The sequence below is a fragment of the Melanotaenia boesemani genome, chromosome 11 (assembly GCF_017639745.1).
Source record: "Melanotaenia boesemani isolate fMelBoe1 chromosome 11, fMelBoe1.pri, whole genome shotgun sequence".
Taxonomy (NCBI): domain Eukaryota; kingdom Metazoa; phylum Chordata; class Actinopteri; order Atheriniformes; family Melanotaeniidae; genus Melanotaenia; species Melanotaenia boesemani.
In genome coordinates, this window is record NC_055692.1 from 16,148,672 (window position 1) to 16,167,593 (window position 18,922).

The following is an 18,922-nucleotide window of genomic DNA, read 5'->3' on the forward strand; positions in this document are numbered from 1 at the left end:
TTTGAAAATTTTGCAACTAATTGGCCGTTTCATTTTAGTGCAGCAGAGACCCTTGGATTTGACAACAGTGCAGTATGATTTCAATCTTGTCTCATTTTGTATCGGTCACAATTTACTTATACCATATTCAGTTCTGATGATGGTAACCTAAACTTTTAAAGTGCTTTGATATTCTTAGCTTTACAGAGCTCTTGTTTTCGTAAGAAGTTATAGAAAATCTAAATTTTAAAACACTCAAGTAGGCAGCAAAGCTTGCAAATAGAAAGAAAAATATCTGATGTAAACTTCGATCTATATGCTGTATTTTTTAGAAAGTGTTGCCGTTTGTAATTATTTTTCACGGTTTATCAAAGCATATTTAAGTTACAGACATATAATGAATATAAGTTTTAAAGTCAGACTGAGCTTTAATTTTAACACTCACGCTAAAGCGGAAGTTTACATTTACCAATAAAATGCCTCCATTGTCATGGTGTGTGGGTTTTGGTTTCTGTTCAGTTTAACTCTTGTTGGATTTCTGTTTCTAATGCTGTAGTATTATTTCCTCAGATTGTTTTCAGGTTTTCCGTTTAGACCATCTTTAGCTACAATATTGTGTTGTGTTCACCTCCGGCTATATTGTTACACCTTTTTCTCTCTCAGTGCCAGTATCATTACTAAGAATGGTTACTTTTGTACTGTGTGACTGAATAAATGATGTTGTAAAGTCATAACTGTTTTTCTGGCACATATGGAGTTTTCTTCTTTATGGCAAAAAGGATAAACATGATGGAAATTACACCATTTTAGGGATGAAGGCTTGGTTTTAGGGTGAAGTTCGGTCCAAAAAAGTGATTCAAGTTAGCGCAGTGTTCTCAGAAGTGAGAAAAACACAACTGTGAAACAACATGTCTACATGCATCGCATGTCAAAGTATAGATGTTTTGACTGCACTTACAGGGTAGGCCAGTCATGTTCCAGCTAAGAACGAGTCTCATCTACAGTTAATTACACTACACATACTATAACACACATACACACACACACACACACACTAACAAGAAGGGAACTGCACTGAACAGTAGAAGACAAGTCTGTTCAGTGATGATAGATGTTATACAGGCAGGGAGGCCGTTCCTCTACTCGAGGTCATCTGTCTTTTCACTGTCATGAGCTGGTAGCCAGACGCTCTCACTCTATTTCTCTCTGCTACAGTTCTCTCTCTCCTACTCTCTCTTTCTCTCTCTCTCTCTCTTCCTCTAATACACACACACACATACACACACACTGCAACTCCATGTAGGTTATGCACAGTATGTGATTGCAAAAGCAAAACTCTGCGATGGTGGTCTGTTAAGAGATTATACAAATAGCCAGTCCTAATTTGAATTGATAGAGATGTACAATTACACCAGCTAGTGGTTGAAACTGGCACTGCATGAGTAAATCAATATGCAAATAGTTACAACTAAATATTACACACACTTAAGTGCAATTAAGTTTTTTTTCTGAAGTTTTTATTTCAGATTTTTCACAGACAAATTACATAAGCAAAGACAAGGGAAGGATTCTGAAAAACGCCTCTTTTTTTGACATATTTATCGTTACCACTGCTCATTTTCATTTATCTCCTCCATTCTTTTCTCTCTCATTCACTTTTATGCTATATAGTTTCTCCCCTTCTCTTTTCATCTCATCTCCTTCTTTAATATATAGGTTTTTCACCCTGTCTTTCTCTAGCTTTACACTCTCCTCTCCATCTGTCTGACTCGTCCCTCTTCTCAGAATCCATTTCTCAACAGCTGTGTTAGAAGTGATCCATTTCACCAACCTGAAAAAGCCAATTATCTGCCTTTTTATGACTTTCATTATTTTACCAGTGTTTTATTACGAGGCAGTTGGCTCCCTGCACTGAAACATAGCTGCGCATGCACATGTATGCACCCCCACATCGGCAATAAAACAGAACACACAGAGCTGACATCTCTGACATACATGTTCATCCATATGCCAATGTCCGGGTTTACGTAATGTTCAGATAGCATGTGAAGTGATGATTAATGACTGCTTGTCAAATAAATTATGTGGGATTCAAGTACATTATCTTTCGCAGCAATGAGAAGCAATGGGCTGCTCCCTTGTCAATCATCAATAAAAAAAAAAGTGCATTGTCTCATGAATGATAGCGACACTTAAAAGCTTAGACACATTGAAGAAGGTAGTCAGTCCCCTCATCCAACTCTTCCTCGTTCATTTTTTACTGACATCAAGGAACATATTTATGGGGACTATCCAATTTGTGTCTACAGCTTTGTATGCGTGAAATGCAGAGATCTGCGTGTAATGTGAGTGCTCGTATGCCTGTGTAAGTGAAGTAAAACAGTATACCACAGCTAAGAGAGAATAATCACTCTCATTTGTCATTCCTTCTTTCCACCTGACAGACACAGTGCAGTCATCTGCATTCAGCACCTGAGGCTAAGGATGTTTAATGCTGCCATTAAACTCATCTCCGACATAAAGTGCATCTGTGACTAAAGAGTGAGCACAACCCAAGCTGCAGGCAGTGAATCTAATGGTGAATTGAACTTTCCAGACACAGAAAGGAAAAAAATATTAAACTAATGTGATATGGCAGGGTTAACTTTCTGATTAACCTTTTTGTCTTTTCTGCTTCCCTTTGCTCTCTGCACTTTGAATTGTTGCCTGTTTTGCAAGAAAAATGTGCTTTTGTATCTGTATCTATCACTCTCCCTGACATGGCATCTATTAACTTCAGGGGTTGCCTACTTGTTCTCTGTCATGAAATCTGTGATTTTAAGTCATGTGAAAAAAAGAAAAGAAACTGAGAGCCACAGTTGCCTAATGTGGGGAAGAAACTGTATGAAGTTAACAGAACATACTTGTGATAATTATTATCACAACTTCTTGTTGCTTGAAGAGTTGTAGCTCATGGTGGTCCCATGAGACACATTACATTTTCTTGTAAAGCTAGATAGGAGAATGTTGCCAAGGCATTTGGTCTAACATTTTATCCCATATTTTGTTCCTGTTTGAAAGCCTTGAAGCAAAATTTCAATAAAATAGAGTGTTCTTACTTTTAAGCTCAAAAACCCTGCTGTGAACTTGTCCACTGCCAACTTACTGCCTCAAGGAATCTGACACATTACTCTCTTGAGTTTATTATGTTATGCAAGCACTAAAGGATATTCACTACTGTTGCTGTTTAATAGCTGCTGTGTTTTAAAGATAAAAAGTCAGTTTGCAATTTTAAATAAAAACTAAATATAAAGTCAGAATGTGAAAGGTGACATTTTCATTAGAAATTATATTCCAAAACCTTGAAAATAACAAGCATATTATGATCTTTTCTACTCTAAGCTGAAATTTATCGTGGGCAGCAGTAGGTACAACAGTGTTGTCATTGTTACAGGGGGATCCCACTGCTAAAGGTTAGTTTTCTTAAGTAAACCTTAAAGAAAACACAAAGAGTGCTATGTACACAGGTTTTATATTCTCTATCTGTCTATGATGTGTTTTGAAGAAGCAGAGGAAAAAGACATGTTGTCTCTGTCCTTTTTGTTCTGTTCTTCTTGCAACTAAACGGCTGATTCATTTCCTGCCAGGAAACCAAATTTATTCTAGGATGAATCATAATTTTGATTCGTTGTTATGTTGTGACGTTATTGTCACAACCATTACAAAATCGTAACAACAATAAATAAAGTTGTCCATACTGAGTCATGGTGAATAGTAAATTGCAGTAATTTCAACATCTACGCATGTCTTTATTCAGATTCTTGTGAAATGTCCACACTTGATTTTCATGTACAGCCACTGTAAATAAAATTTCTCCTTTATCATGTTATTAACTCTGCCTTTATTTTGGTTGTGTTTTGAGTTGGTCTACAATCCCAACACCTTGTTAAAATTTACTTTAACTAGGAACAAAGAGGACTCAAAAATAAAAATGACATTTTCATTGACGTGTGAGCATGTAATTGGGTGTTTTGAAGTTACACTAACTCAATAATTCCAATATAACACCACTCTGTCTAAAAGGCCACCTAGGTCTGAAAATATATCAGTCAGTGAACTGTCCAAGGTACATTTGCAGGGTGGGACTACATCCTAGAAACAGATCAGAGTAGAATTGTTCAGTCTCTAAATTTCATCTCCATTAAAATTTCAGCTTCAGATCATGCTGTATTTACTATACCTAATAGGTGCAAAATTGGAATAGTTTATTTTTGCTTTTCATTGACAGCAAATTGTCATCACCAGTTAAATGGTAAATTGACTTGTATTCATATAGCGCTTTTCCAGCCAGTTTAACCACTCAAAGCGCTTTACACTACCTGTCACATTCACCTATACACACTCATACCCCGAGAGGCACATCGGGAGGCAACATGGGGTTAATTGTCTTGCCCATGGACACTTCGACATGTAGTCAGTGGAAGCCTGGAATCGATCCACCTACCCTCCAGTTGGAAGACAACTGCTCTTCCTCCTGAGCAACAGCGGCCTCAACTCAAGAAATCGAGCTATGTCCATTGCTGTGGAAACATTAGTTTGAACTTGGTTTGTGTGTGGTAGTGTGAGAGCCCAGGTTAGGTACTGTATGGGCACTCAAGTTGTAATAATGTGTTTCAAATGTTATTGAGGGAAGCTGTATCCAAATTATGCTGCAACCAGCTATTCCACCAATCTCAAAAGGAAGCACACAAGATGGAGAGGGTGTCTCCCCTAACAGCTTTGAAGGAGGGGTGTAAAAACAGTTGTAACATGACAGATACATTTCATTAAGCCCTCAGGAACTCGTGTCAACATGTGAAAAAAGGACATATGAGCAAAGGTACAAAGGTACCACATATTAAGCTTCTACAATGCAGGGTATAAAAAAGAACAAATGATGCTCATTTTAAGCTCAATATTTTCATTACATGACATTGCATGATTCACAGTCCTAAACAATACTTAGCTATCTCATGCTGCCTGTTATGTGGGCCTGCAGCTCAGCTGCTGCCTGTAATATATAGCTCCAGGCTTTTTAAAACCCATGAAAGCCCATTTTCTTCTGACTGTCAAGCTTTGTGGAAGCATGCTGAGGGGCAGCACCCAGTGGTTGTGAGCAAGGCTTCATCCCTGTGCTGGTATAGTTTCCAACAGCCACCTGTAAATCCACTAAATATTATAATCTATCATTCTTTAGTTAAAGGGCAACTTCCTAAATTCATATGAACATTTAATCCCAGATCCTTGAATATATGAGTGAAAAGGATGGCTTTGCAAAATCATTATTATCATTATTTGAAATAAGAGTATATTTAGTCAGTTTTAATCACTGTACCAAAATACACAACAAGTAAGCCTTGGACAAAAAGGTCCCTACTTTTGTAGAGCTTTCTTTTAGGGCGCAGGTTTTTAGAAATGTTGAAGCAAGCTGCTATTACTAAGCCTGAACATGACTAGGTAGTGATACATGAGTAATAATACAAATGGGAAATATTCAGCTTTTATGAAATATGTTTTGCTGATTTTGCTTGCATAGTAGAATAAAGGTATTGTGCTATAATCACAACATGTTGAACCAGATTGTGTTCAGAATACACTCAGCTGTAATCCACAACAAATACAGAAAAGATCAAGAGACACTGAATAAGATTCAAGTTCAAAAAACCAAACATGAATGCCATGTTTTAGAATCTGCTACTAATGGCGAGTGTCATATCAGACAGAGAAAATTTAATCACAGTGATGGTCATGGAAAGTAAAGTATTGTCTTACTGTGGACAATGTAGTTTTTCTTTGAGTAACAAATTAGAATTACACAGACCTGCTCAGACCAAGGACCAAAAACATAAAAAAAAACTAATTAGTTTCTCTGTATTAAACAACTAATACACCTAAGAGGTTGAGGTGAACAAGAAGCTAAATAATAATTAACATAAGAAACAAACATACATCATAGCAGATGAAAACAGTGCAGAATTGTTAATATATTTTAGTATATTTGTCTTTACATTGAAAACATCAGAGCAGACTATGTAGTTATAGAGTCAGCTTTAAGGGATCTTGCATGATGCTTGGCTAGAACAAGTGATCTGTGAGCAGACTGTGAGAATGATAAAGCAATTTCCCTAAAAAGAATACATCAAGAACAAAAAAGAATAACCAACATATATTGATTAATATATAATGTGAAACCATCCACAAACTACTGACTCATAAAAAAATGAGAGACTAAGTCTCGTCATTTCTTTTTGAATGAACAAATTTTGCTAGCAACCTGACCGAGGTGAAAAGAAAATCTAATCTGTGTTCTTTTAAACTTTAACTGTACATCATGTGGCTATGTGTATGAAAACTATGCTAGAGTGCATTTTATCTGTCCCCAGTTCCAACTAAAAGCTCAGCTTTACGCTTGTCTAGTTTTATGATTGTGAGCATGCATGTGTTTATGTGAGTAAATGTATGGGTAAATGACCCAAATATAAGAAGAGAATGCCTTAAGAATCAGAAAATGCTTTCTCCACCCTTGTTCGTAATGCACAGCAGTGTTTTAATATCCAGCTGACTGTGGTTTGAAAGCTATGATTTCTATTCCTTTTCACAGATTTCTAGCTGTTGCCTTCTATTTTACATTACCAGCTATTTTACAATACCAGCTAAAAAAAAGTCATCAATGACTTTTCTTTTGCATTCTAATGGATTCAATATAAGCAAAAAAGACATGTTGACATTTTTCCAATAAGGCTTATTGTGTTGTAGCTGCATATTAATCCCCAAAGTAGTAAGTGGATATATGGGAACGGAGTCTTTAAATACTGACTGTGAGAATACAGTGGACAATGACACCCTTTAATGTTTGCATGTCCCCTCTTCAGACTGCTTGTCTTCTGCATAATAATCAACAGCAGTGAAAACTTAAAACAAAAAAGGAAAGAATAATAGAACGGGAGTGCTCAACAGGCAGACTGCTGTTACCATAGCAACAGGCAAGCTATATCCCAACTGTCAAAATTTAATTTCCTCTGCATCATTTTTATAGGAGAGACAAGGGAAGAATCAGTGTCTTAACACAACACGCAACACAACCGTTTAGGAGACATCACACAAATATTCACAGGTCTAATGTGCCCTGCACAAGAATCAGAGGAAGCACTCATCATGAGAGCTTGATGGCACTGTAAATGGCAAAGATGCACAGCAATCTAAAGACAGCTTCATCTGCAAATCACTTGAAACTAAATGCTCATTATTTATCTGCCATGTAACTGATGCCATCTACATCCTGTAGATATATAGCCATGTTTAATTGTAGTTATTTGATGTTCTAGAAATGTATACGAAACTGGTAAAACCAAATCAGACAGAACTACAGCTACAATCTGATCCATTCTACCCTTTATTCCACTCAGCCTTGCTGTGCTGTCTCTTAAATAAAAAGCATAGAGGTTGTGAAAAGATATTCTAGCAGAGTCACATAGAGCTGCAGTCATCAGTTATCAGTGATTTTATTATTTGAAAGAACTGTAGTGTACTAGTGTACTAGTGTCTATTAACAGATCTCTAATTAGTTCCTTTGCAGAGTGTACAAGGCAATGGGTAATGAACTTTTTTCAAGCAAATATTGCATATCATATTCTTTAAATTGTGTGACATTTTCTGTTGTTTACTGGACAAAATCAATGTCTGCATGACAGACAGACAGCGGAAATCATAATACACCAATGATAACAACATACGTGTGTATATGTGTTATCATTAGTGTGTTATGACCTCCGCTAATGATCTGACACATTCTTGTAAGCGAAGAATTTTAGATTTGTTCATACATACTGTATGAAGGGTAAGCCGGAAGGGCAGCGCAATGATGCTCTGCCATCTTGAAACTACAGCTGCTGGCAAGGGACAAGTAAAACATACTACACGTTTCCCTGCGACCCAGCGAACAGTGAGATGTGGGAGATCAACAACAGCAGCTTACTACCCTGTCAAGTTGGAAAATTTGTTATTGTTATTCACAAAAACGCATAACCATATATATGCATCAGCAGCACGGTAACTGTTTTACCTTCACCAAAAAAAAGTGAAAAGGGGCACTTAAAAGGCAGCGTGACCAGATGATACAGAAAAGGACAAATGCATAAAAGAAAAACATCGAGCTAGGCTTTCCCGTGTGTAATGAGCTCAAGAAGGAGAAATACTGAAAAAGGAATGCTGAAGTTGACAGTTTTCTCCTCGACAAGTAAGCCAACTGTACTGCCTAAATTAGCTTAAAGCTAACTTTTTCATTCAGATTTGTTAGAGAGTGTTGCTCGTTACCATGGTAACTAACAGTAGTTTCTGATAAAATGCACCAGCCTCACTGGTACAGAAGTGTATGTTTATGTGATTTCAGTCGCTTTCATAGCCTCTGTAAACACTGGCTTTCAGTCGCAGTAAAGCCGGACTAAAAGCAGATGGGAAGGCTCTATAAGCTAGCTTTTACTGTCAAAAAAAGCCAATGCTGTGTCGAGTTTCCCCGTCGAGATCCATTCCCCCCTGTGAGAACCATTCTTCCTTCTAAACACAGAGGCACAGTGAATTTCTGTCCACCAGATGTTTTCCCCCTGACCAATCCAGAGGGAACCTCTTAACCTGAGTGAAGACGCTAGAATGCACTATACGTTAGAATGCGATCCACAATTCCAACATTAGATCGCAGTAACTCTTACAAAATGTCCCTTTAAAGTCTATCTTTTTTCTTCAAATCCCTAAAAATCTCCACTTGTGTTTGGCTTTTCCTCTACACTCCTATCCAGTCACAACTGAAAATTAAGATTTAGCACATGGAAGTTTACTTTTTTTTTCTTTTTGGTTTTTTATATATTTTCACTAAAGCCTTATGACAGAAAATCAAATACTTGTCATGAAAATCATCCAACTGTCAAACATTGAAGAGGTAAGAAGGAATGTGTGTGTGTGTGTGTGTGTGTGTGTGTGTGTGTGTGTGTGTGTGTGTGTGTGTGTGTGTGTGTGTGTGTGTGTGTGTGTGTGTGTGTGTGTGTGTGTGTGTGTGTGTGTGCATAAAGCAGATGTTTTGTGCAACCTGTCATGCAGGCAGTAGTCCTCTGCAGCTCTCTCAGGACAGGCTGACTGATTGACAGGTGTGCATGTGCATGCACTAGTGTTATTCATTTTGTGGGGACATAAATCTGTTTACAGGGACATTATGGAGAGCAGCTTCGATTTTGGAGACGAAAATCCCCCAAAAGTCCCCACAACCAAAATCATTCAGAAACAATATAAACGCTACAATATATTTTAGGTTGGGTAGGGTAAATAATATTTAGTATTGCAGTAAGTCTAAATAAAATGAGTGCAAGTCAGTATAACGTCCTCTGAAGTGATAGAAACACTGCTGTATATGTGTGTGTTTGTGTTTTGCTGTGTGTGAAAAGAAGGGAGCTCGCTTTGCCTCCAGCAAATCAATGTCCCCTTGAGGGAATGTGGAACCTGAGACAATAAGGAAAAGTGACTTGTAGAAAAAAGAAGACAGTAAGAGAGATAGAGGAAGCCTTGGGCAAACACATTTTGGTTTTCCCCTTCCACTCACAGACTTTACACATTTTCCAGCACAAATTGTGTGAAAATGTTTTGTTAGAGGAAATCGGTTAAGATGCTGAACTAAAACCGTGGGAAATTAACACCTGCTAGAAGCAACATTGTAGTCAAAGTAAGAAACTCTCACAACCTGGCTCAGTCCACACTACACCACTATTTCCAAGCAAAAACCAATCATTTATTTTATAATAATTATAATAATAATAATCACTTAAACTACTCTACAGTTTAGTATATAAGCTACAAAAACTGCACCCTGGATGCTGAGAAGTTATCTCAACAAATACTTCCCTCTCAGCCCACTACTGTCTCACTGTCTCACTGTCACACTCGCTGATAAATCTTGTGATGTGTCTACAGGTTTATAAAGTTTGAAGAGCAGTGTGCAGGACTTAGTGAAATCTGATGGTGTAGTTGTAATTACAGCTCCCTCTGTAGACATATGGTCTCATTCTGAGATAACAAAAAGACATTTATTCTCATCTTCAGGTGATTAGATACAAACGGAGATGTAATTATGAAAATATAGTAGATTTCAAGTCATTATGAAAGTTTGCATATAAGTCAACACTCAGGCATAATTATAAATTTAAAGAAATTACTGATGTCTTTTCATCACACCAGCAACACTCTGGAACTGAAAATGTTAATCTTATCGTTAACTGGCCCGCCACTTTGATCCAAACAGGTATCTCAGCACTAATAACCTCCTAAATGTAGCTTTTACCTTACCAAAAAAGGCATTTATTATAAGATCAAAATTACTGCAATACTCAGGTGTATGCCAGTGATAAAAAAAAAAAAACCTGAAACTCAGGAGACATACATTTTTCCCTTTCTCCGGCACAATGCTACATTCAGTGACAGACATCATGGGGGCGATGAAAGCTTGTCATTTTGTTGGCAACTTCTTCTCCACAAATTCTATCAATATCCATTCAAGCAGCACTCCAACCACTTTCAATAGACCTGACTTTAAAGACTAAATAAAAAAAAACTTCAATGACACCATAAAAACATGTAACTGGCCTGCATATTGCTTTCTATTGTTTACTAACTCAATCTTCTGGTGTGTTTGAGACATCAATATGAAACTTTGCTGTTGCTGGTTTGAATTCATTTTTAAAAATCCATAAACATGTCAATTTTAATTACCAAGTGTTATGACGAACTGTTGTATTTTGTTTTTCATAGCTAGAAAGCAACATGTAGGCAGTAATCTTTTTTATTTTATACCTTTTACCAAGATTTCTTCTTAGTATATGGAACAATGTTCCAGTGCAGCTTGAGCAGAGACAAATGGAACTTGTGGCAGATGTAACAAGGAGTCACATAAGTCATCAGTGGAGGCAGGGAGACCTCATTGCCTTCATTATAAGCTTGTCACAATACTACAATTTCAAACTCAACACCAGTGGCCAGAAAAACACTGGATATAAACACTGGTATAAATTTTATCACTACTGAGGGATAAATCAGAAACTAGTTGGCATTAGGTGTTTATTATTATTATTATAATTATTATAAAAGATTGCCATAAAAAAGTCACTAATATTTATTTCCATCTAGTGTTGCATTAATATTTGTTTTGTTGTTTTGTTTTTGTTTTTACTAAGAGCTTGTATTGATGACGGGAGAGTCTGACCACTGTGCAAAGTTTTCTCCAGCACGTCCCAAAGATCCTCTGTGCAGTTCAGGTCTAGTCTCTGTGATGTCTCATGCTCCCTGAACCACTCGGTGAATCCTGGCATTGTCATCTTAGAATATGCCCATGCCATCAAGGAAAAAAAAATCCATTGATGAAATAACCTGCTCATTCAGTATATTCAGGTAGTCAGCTGACCTCATTCTTTGAACACATATGAATGACAAATGGTATTTTGAATCATGCACTAGGAATGATGGCTGCATCACTTCATCTACATCTATTTTTACCCTGATGCTCCCATCACTCTGGAACAGGGTAAATCTGGACTCATCAGACCACATGATCTTCTTCCATTCCTCAAGAGTCCAATCTTCATGCTCCCTAGCAAACTGAAGCCTTCTTTCTGAGGTTAGCCTCACTGATTAGTGGTTTTCTTATGGCTACACAACTGTTCAGTCCCAATCCCTTCAGTTCCCTTTGCTTTGTGTGTCTGGAAATGCAACTTACTGGAGAGGCTACTTAGTGCATCAGGGGTTAAATAACTTGTTGCCAGCTGAACAATAATCATCCATGTAGTAATTATCCAATAGGAGGCTCGTACCTATTTGCTTAGTTAAATCCAGGAGGCAACTTTTTGTTTTGCCAGGCAGTACAATAATCCCTGCAAATGTGGTGCCACACAGCCTTTCTTTCCTTGCAGTAACCTTACCTAATAAACTCATGGCTGTTTCCTGTTGGAAGAGGAAAGTGTGTCCTCATCATTCATTCGATTCTGTCATGTCACAGATCTGAATATTTGTTTCTTCTCTTCGCGCCACAGTTTTAATAGTTGAAAGTGAAATGAAAGGAATAGGTTTACTGACCAGACAAGCAAGATGACAATCTGCACATTTTTACCAATTTCTGGTCTCTCATTGACATAAGACACATGCACGCACACACACAAAGATTGTTGATGACAATTATTAACCCTTTAAGTACCATAGTATGAATGGCAAGTGGTATTTTGCATTGTTAGCAACACAGTAGGACTTAAAGGTTTAAAAAAAAAAAAAAAACTGGCACACTGCTGGTGAGGCACGGTCACAAAATGCAACTTACAATCACAACATCACTCTCTAAGGACAAAAGAAAATAATTAATAATTTAATTTAATATAAATCTTTTAACGTTAAGGTCCCTCACATAGGTTAATTTAAACCTCTCTGGAAACAAAGGAGATCACATCATGTTTTTTCAAGGGCAAGCATTTCATATAGATACATTTACTCTATGGGTGCCAGAGCACAAATAAAATAAATTCAACTAGCAGGCAGAGAGAGGAACAGTGGAAGGTAAAACAATAATCATCTGCATGCTTGTCAGACAGACCACCAGACGACACTACTGCTGATACAATCCTTTATTACACTCTGGCTCCATAAAACCAAATAAGCCCTATCCACAGAGCTGCTATGTGTGAGCACATATCTTGAAGATGATTGGGTGTGTATGCACAGTTGTGTATACCAAGCAAGATGTATCCTGATCCTGGGCATAGAGAGGAAATTAGTGACCAAAACGCATAATACATAATGAAAAGGGACTCTTAGTGGACCTTGTATGTACAAACAGAGACAGAAACTGCAAGCGTTCTCAGCCATTACCTACTGTGAGACAGAGGAGAGCAAAAAGACAACTTTCATATTTATTCAGAGGGAGTTCATTTATTTATTTAGCCTTCCTCTTTCTGTTTCATCTCACAGGGAGGAAAACGCATTAAACATGTTACGTTTACACACAATAGTCAAGATCAGCAGTTCCAGGAACAGACAATAACCCTCTGTTTTTGTCTCACATGGAAAAAAAAAAGAGTTAATCTTGTAGCTGTAATGTAATGTGGATTTAGTGTACAGAGGAAAATAACCCTGTGAGTATGTGAATCAAAGCAGATCCCGAAGCACTCAATATGATCTAACTACTGAACTGGATTCCATTTCAGCCAAGACCACCATAATGCTGTCCTGTAACAGATGGTTTGGTCATGACTATCGGGAACATGGAATCTTAGCTAAGGATTAAATGTTGTACAAAAGTATTTAAGTAACAACTGAATTCTTTGTAGGGAAATTGCATGTCATTTTTAACTTTTTATTAGTATTAACACTGTTATTTTTCATCTACTTGCTTTCTTTAGCTGCCACCTCTTTGCTGCAGATCCCCCTCACTTACAGGGCTCTCCTTTTCCATTTGGCTTACAACTCAAATATGAACGAGTAATCCTGAGGTGTTCAGCTTTGCAATTAAATCCATGTTATTAAGTCAAAACATGCTCATAGAAAAGTAGCTGGTCAAATATTAAATGCTGCCTCCAAATATATAGATGGTACCACATAAGGGTTCACAATTTATATATTTGTTTCTTTCTTTCTGCCGTTTCTATACATTTGAAGAAAAAGGACTGCACTGATAACTTTTTTTTCTTTTTTTTTAACTTATCTTGCTTTTAATCATTTTAATGTAATTTATTATTTTATTGTGATTATGTGTTGATTATGTGTTGATGCCTTTTACTATTCTAAATATCTGTAATATCTTTGTTTTATGTAAAGCACTTTGAATTGTCCTGTACATGAAATGTGCTATACAAATAAACTGCCTTGCCTTGCCTTACAGTCAGTTTAAATTATAACATAATCGAGTCATGGATGACACCAAGAGACAGAAGAAATTGAGAGACCCTAAAACACAAAGAAACTGCAACAGTTTTTACAAGAAATTTGTAACGACCCTGTTTCTAGGTGGACCCGGTATGATCGTATTTTTCTCCTCTCCATCTCCTTAAAAAAAAAGAGTATGCAGAGGAAGTTATTACTGATTGGCCGAAATGTTGACTGGGCAGGTAAGGGGGGGGGGGGGGGGGGGTGCTATTTTTTTTCCTTTTCCTAACAATTTTTTCCCTTTGTAGAGTGCAAAACAATTCTCCTCAAGCATCCACTGCATTTGGTTCCTAGGATTATTTCCTTTTTGTTAAATACGGTGTATGTGCAAAAACACGTATTTACCTCTGACTGTTCTCTTTTCCTGCGATGCGATCTCCAGATGGGTCCAAAGGAGAAGGGAGCAGGTTAAGACACGAGGTCAGAGACTGGCTGGAGTCTTCTCTGGACACTGCAAATGTACCCAAATGAACATAATTAATACATTTAAAAAAATGTATTATTATTTTTTAAACTGATACTGCTACCTGGGGTTCAAAAACAAAAAACTCTGGTTAGATCCAACAAAATTCACAACTTTCTTATCTGATATTTCTTGCTGTCTTTGCAAAAGGTCCCTCAGTCTGTCTGTGTGTAATTTCAGCTCTGCAGCTGAACACTACTGACCATAAATTGCAGTGAAACTGCTTTCTTTTTAATAAAGGCTTCAACAGGCCACATGAGAGAGGTAAAAGTGTGAAGCCCCGATGAGAGTGTGTAGGTGTGCGGGGTTGTGGAATAAGTGTATATCTTGTTGTGCATCTATATATCTATATATACACACAAACATTTTTACATGAACCTGTATATATAACTGATACTGCATTATGTATACTTCTGAACATGTGTGCACATGTGCCTTTAAATGATTTACTTTGATTATGCTGAAGAACCTTACTCTTTTATTGCAAACAAGTCCCTTGACTTTATGAGAACAATTCATCAAACCTTTAATTTCATGCTACAGTCTGCAAACCATTAGGTCTAATGACTAAGCATTCACACTAGTAAGTTAGCATATATTAATGATAGTGCCTCCTTTGGCTCAACCAGAGCCTGTAGAGATGCTATCACTATGCATATGTGTGTGTGTTTTGTGAGTGTATGAACATTTTGTTAAAATCCACCCTCTTCCCCTAACACTCTAAAGCCTGCAAGCACAGTAAATTTGGTTTATTAAGGCTGAAGCTTCCACTGTAGTCTTTACAGCACTGTTATGGAGCATTCTACTAGTCTGAAACTGAACCACTCGGCGAGACCATCAGGGAGTTAAATATTGCCTAGAGATAGATTAATCCACCATCACATTAACATACGCAGTCCTGCCCAGAATCTACCATCAATCATGCAGTTTCTGAGCAACATGAAAAACAGAAATGGAGGGTGATTTCATTTCAATCTTAAATTTAATCCACTGAGTAAAGGCTACACACACTGAAGTTTTAACATGAGCCAAAAATGTGCAGGTTGAGTTAATGAGAAGCATAATCAATACTGACAGTATTTGCAATAGATTGCAAAAAGGCCCATTTACTATAAAGTTCCTGTAAATAACACATGTTCCTGCAAAAGTCAATCATTTAACTTGACCACATCATCTACTCACAACTGCAAAATAGGAAAATCCCTTTTAATGAAATAAATGCACAAAAAATGAACTCCTGAACGTGTCAGGAGATATTTAACGATGCTACGCTTAACAAATTTTGATGTTAGGAGGTTGCAGCAGCTCAGTGCATTCAGTCAGTATAATATATATTATATGAACAGAAGCTGAAATTACTGTTTTGTACTCAGTGCTGCATTGTGGTAGGGCTCTGGAAATAATTCTCATCTGACAGTCACTTTTCAACCATGAGGCATGTTGGTGGGAATGAAACGCTAAAACAACAAAGGAGATAAATTGCTGTGAATAAGGCAGGTCATCAAAGTCGTGGCAAATGTATAGAGAAGCAGAGAGAAAACTAGTTTCATGTTTTAGGGTGATGGAATGGATGCTGTTTAATAAAAAAAAGAAAAAACAGAGACTGCCGTTGAGAATGACAGCAATGGGAAGGAGAGACAAAGACGCAATAAAAGTTATGTGTATGACTAATGCTTTGTTTTCTTCTAGTAATTACACAATCATTTCTTTGTAAATCAATCCAAAATCTGCATTTGACATGGATACTACAACTACATTATGGCATCAAGTGCAGGGAAAAAGTTACCATGTCGATGTCGCTGATCATCAGAAAGGTCCAGGTCTAACATAAGATCATCCTCATCCAATTCTGAAGAACCCAGGTTGTTTAATACATCCTGTAAAAAAATGAAGCAAAAACACAAATATTTAAAATATTCATCTGTGAAAATAATGAGGCAACACTACTTTATGCAATACTAGAGATGTGTTTGAACCTTTGTACAAGACATAATTTTCCCATTTTGAAAAACACTGACAGTCATTACGGACATTTTCAGACTGAAACTGCCCTACAGCACCTATCAGCTGAACAACTGCAATTCACAAGTTTGGTTTCCTGCCCAGAACCACACTGTTTTCTTTTTTACCACATCCCAATACCAACTACTAAATAATAACAAAATAACACATTAAAAAAAGCAGATACAGAAAAAAGGCCCAAGACAAGGAAGTGACAAAATGGGGAAAAAGGTGTATAACCTACAGAAGAACTTAAGAGAAAAAACAGAATGCAAGCTGGATGCTTGAAAAGTTTTTTGCTATTATACAAGAGAGTAAGAAGCAATTAGCTTTCTTTGACTTTTGTGATATAAAGTCATAGTTTAAAAGAAAGGGGCAGTTTTTTTTTTTTGTCTGGCCCTGCGACATTACCCTAACTCGTCGTTTTTTCCATATTTTTGGTGGCTTCTACTGTTGTCTATAATTTTTGTGTTTGTGTGTTTTGGTGCGTTTGATTTTGGATTCATCTCATATCCCTGTGTGACCTCAGTTCTGTTGTCAATCAAGTTCTGTTTTTCCTTTGTCTCATCCTTTTGGATAACATGCTTATGCTGCATGCTTGTCTTTCTTGCAGATTTGTTTTTATGTAAATAATGTAACAAAACACAACTGAAGGGGTAGCATAAGAGGAAAAATGACCTCAGTCTGTGGTGCGATTTTAATGACAACATTATTAATGAAGGTCTCCTGCATTTCTACTGGGAAACTATTTTTGTTGTTCAAGCAGGCTTTTGAATTAATGAGGAGATGGAAATAAATAGAGCCCTGGATGTAAAACCATCATCTGAAATTATTTTCATTGAACTTTTTCAACTTCATAATATTCTTTAAATAATGTTACAAATATGAGCAATAATAAGAGTGGTTTCTTTAATGCATAGTTTTTTTCTTTGTTTTGTTTTTTGGTTGGTTTCTTTTTGTTCTTTTTTATTTTACCTGCAATTAATGAGATACTTGCTCCCCCACTATTGCATACAAAGCCATGAAAACATATTGTTAGTCTGAGAAAAAGCAGTGACTATGCCAAATGAGGCTGTAGTTTTGTCTAACATCTGTCATCTTTCCCCATGCTTGACAAGCAAAAAACTTTCTGCTGAGCAAACCGGAAACACAGCCAATTGGCAGCATTTAATAAAGAAAAGCAGCCTTTTCTTTTAAAACATATATATATATATATATATATACAATCAATATATACTGTCTCATGGCTTTTGTAAGACCTCAATATCCAGTTAACAAAATTATCAAAATTATCTTCACCAAAACTGTATTTTATTCATCAGCTTCTAAAGAAAATTGATGTTCTTCACGGATATGATGCGAGACCACTGCTTAGATCCTTCCTACAACAAAATTTGGATTTTAAAAAAAAGGTTTTAACTCAACTAATAACTCTGATGTCAATTTAATTATTTTAAAAAAAGGCATAAAATTATACTAAGATAATGTTTCAAAAATATTCTCCCACCCTGGTTGGTCTTTAAGTATGAACTGAAACACAGCTGACATCGTTTTGAAATTCTCTTAATGAGGTCTGTCTTAAATCCTCCATGTCTTAAATGAGCAATAGCCACAGGACTGCTGTGAGTCATACTACATCAATTGAGACCAAACACCTCATTCACACTGACAATCTGTCAGTAAATGCTTCCATGTTGTTGATATAATTTTTCTGGTTTTAATGATGCAGAGCGATGAGGTTTGTCTTAGATGTAATCCAAAGGTTAATGCTGCCATCTAATGGTCATGAAACATCCACTGCACAGAAGAATTAAAAAGGAAGAGATGCTAATAAATCAATTCAAACACTGCAAAACTTTCTTTATAGCACATTGTATGAATACCAATGCAGCAAATAGCAATGAATAATATTGTACAAATTTATAAATAATTGAAACAGGAAATTACTTGAAAAAATACACATTTGTATTAGATCAGAGTTATGTGATCACAATTAGTTACAAGTCTTGTTGCCCAATGTTTTCATTTAACAAATTAGGAGTTGCCAACTCCTAAAAATCTACGTTCACCATCAGTAAGTTTATTTGCCTAAAAATATTAAAAAGATAAACAAAGGTCAAAAAAAATACAAGCTAGATTCTGCATAACTGATTTATGGATCGTAACAGAGGGGTTGGCTACAGGCTGTAAAACACACCAGTGCCAGTCTAGTTTGTTCTGCAATGTGCACGGCCAGTCGAAAGTTTGGACACACTTTCCCATTCAATACAATGGGAAAACGTGTCCAAACTTTTGACTGGTAGTGTATCTACTGCCTTGACTGGTTTCTGAAATGTATTACCTTAAATAATCTTTCCAGCAAATATACGAAACTTCTAATTGGTTGCTATTGGATTATCTACACATGGATCAGAAAATCCAATAACCAACTCGGTTCAGTTCTCGTCATTGTTGTTTGGACGTAAATATCCTCTCTGCCATTTTCTGTATCGATCTCTTCCCATCTGGGACCAAGCATCT

The 18,922-nt window shown here is 36.7% G+C and overlaps 1 protein-coding gene across 5 annotated transcripts in view; it reads right to left on the reverse strand.

Moving 5' to 3' along the window:
- Positions 1-18,922, reverse strand: part of ccser1 (coiled-coil serine-rich protein 1) — a 112,005-nt gene that overhangs the window by 77,400 nt on the left and 15,683 nt on the right. For all 5 annotated transcript variants that reach the window (XM_041999746.1, XM_041999745.1, XM_041999748.1 and 2 more), the window contains exons 5-6: positions 16,188-16,278; positions 14,284-14,389 (exon numbers count right to left, since the gene is read on the reverse strand). In XM_041999746.1, coding sequence (XP_041855680.1) covers positions 14,284-14,389; positions 16,188-16,278 — 197 coding nt within the window. The remainder of the gene's footprint in view (positions 1-14,283; positions 14,390-16,187; positions 16,279-18,922) is intronic.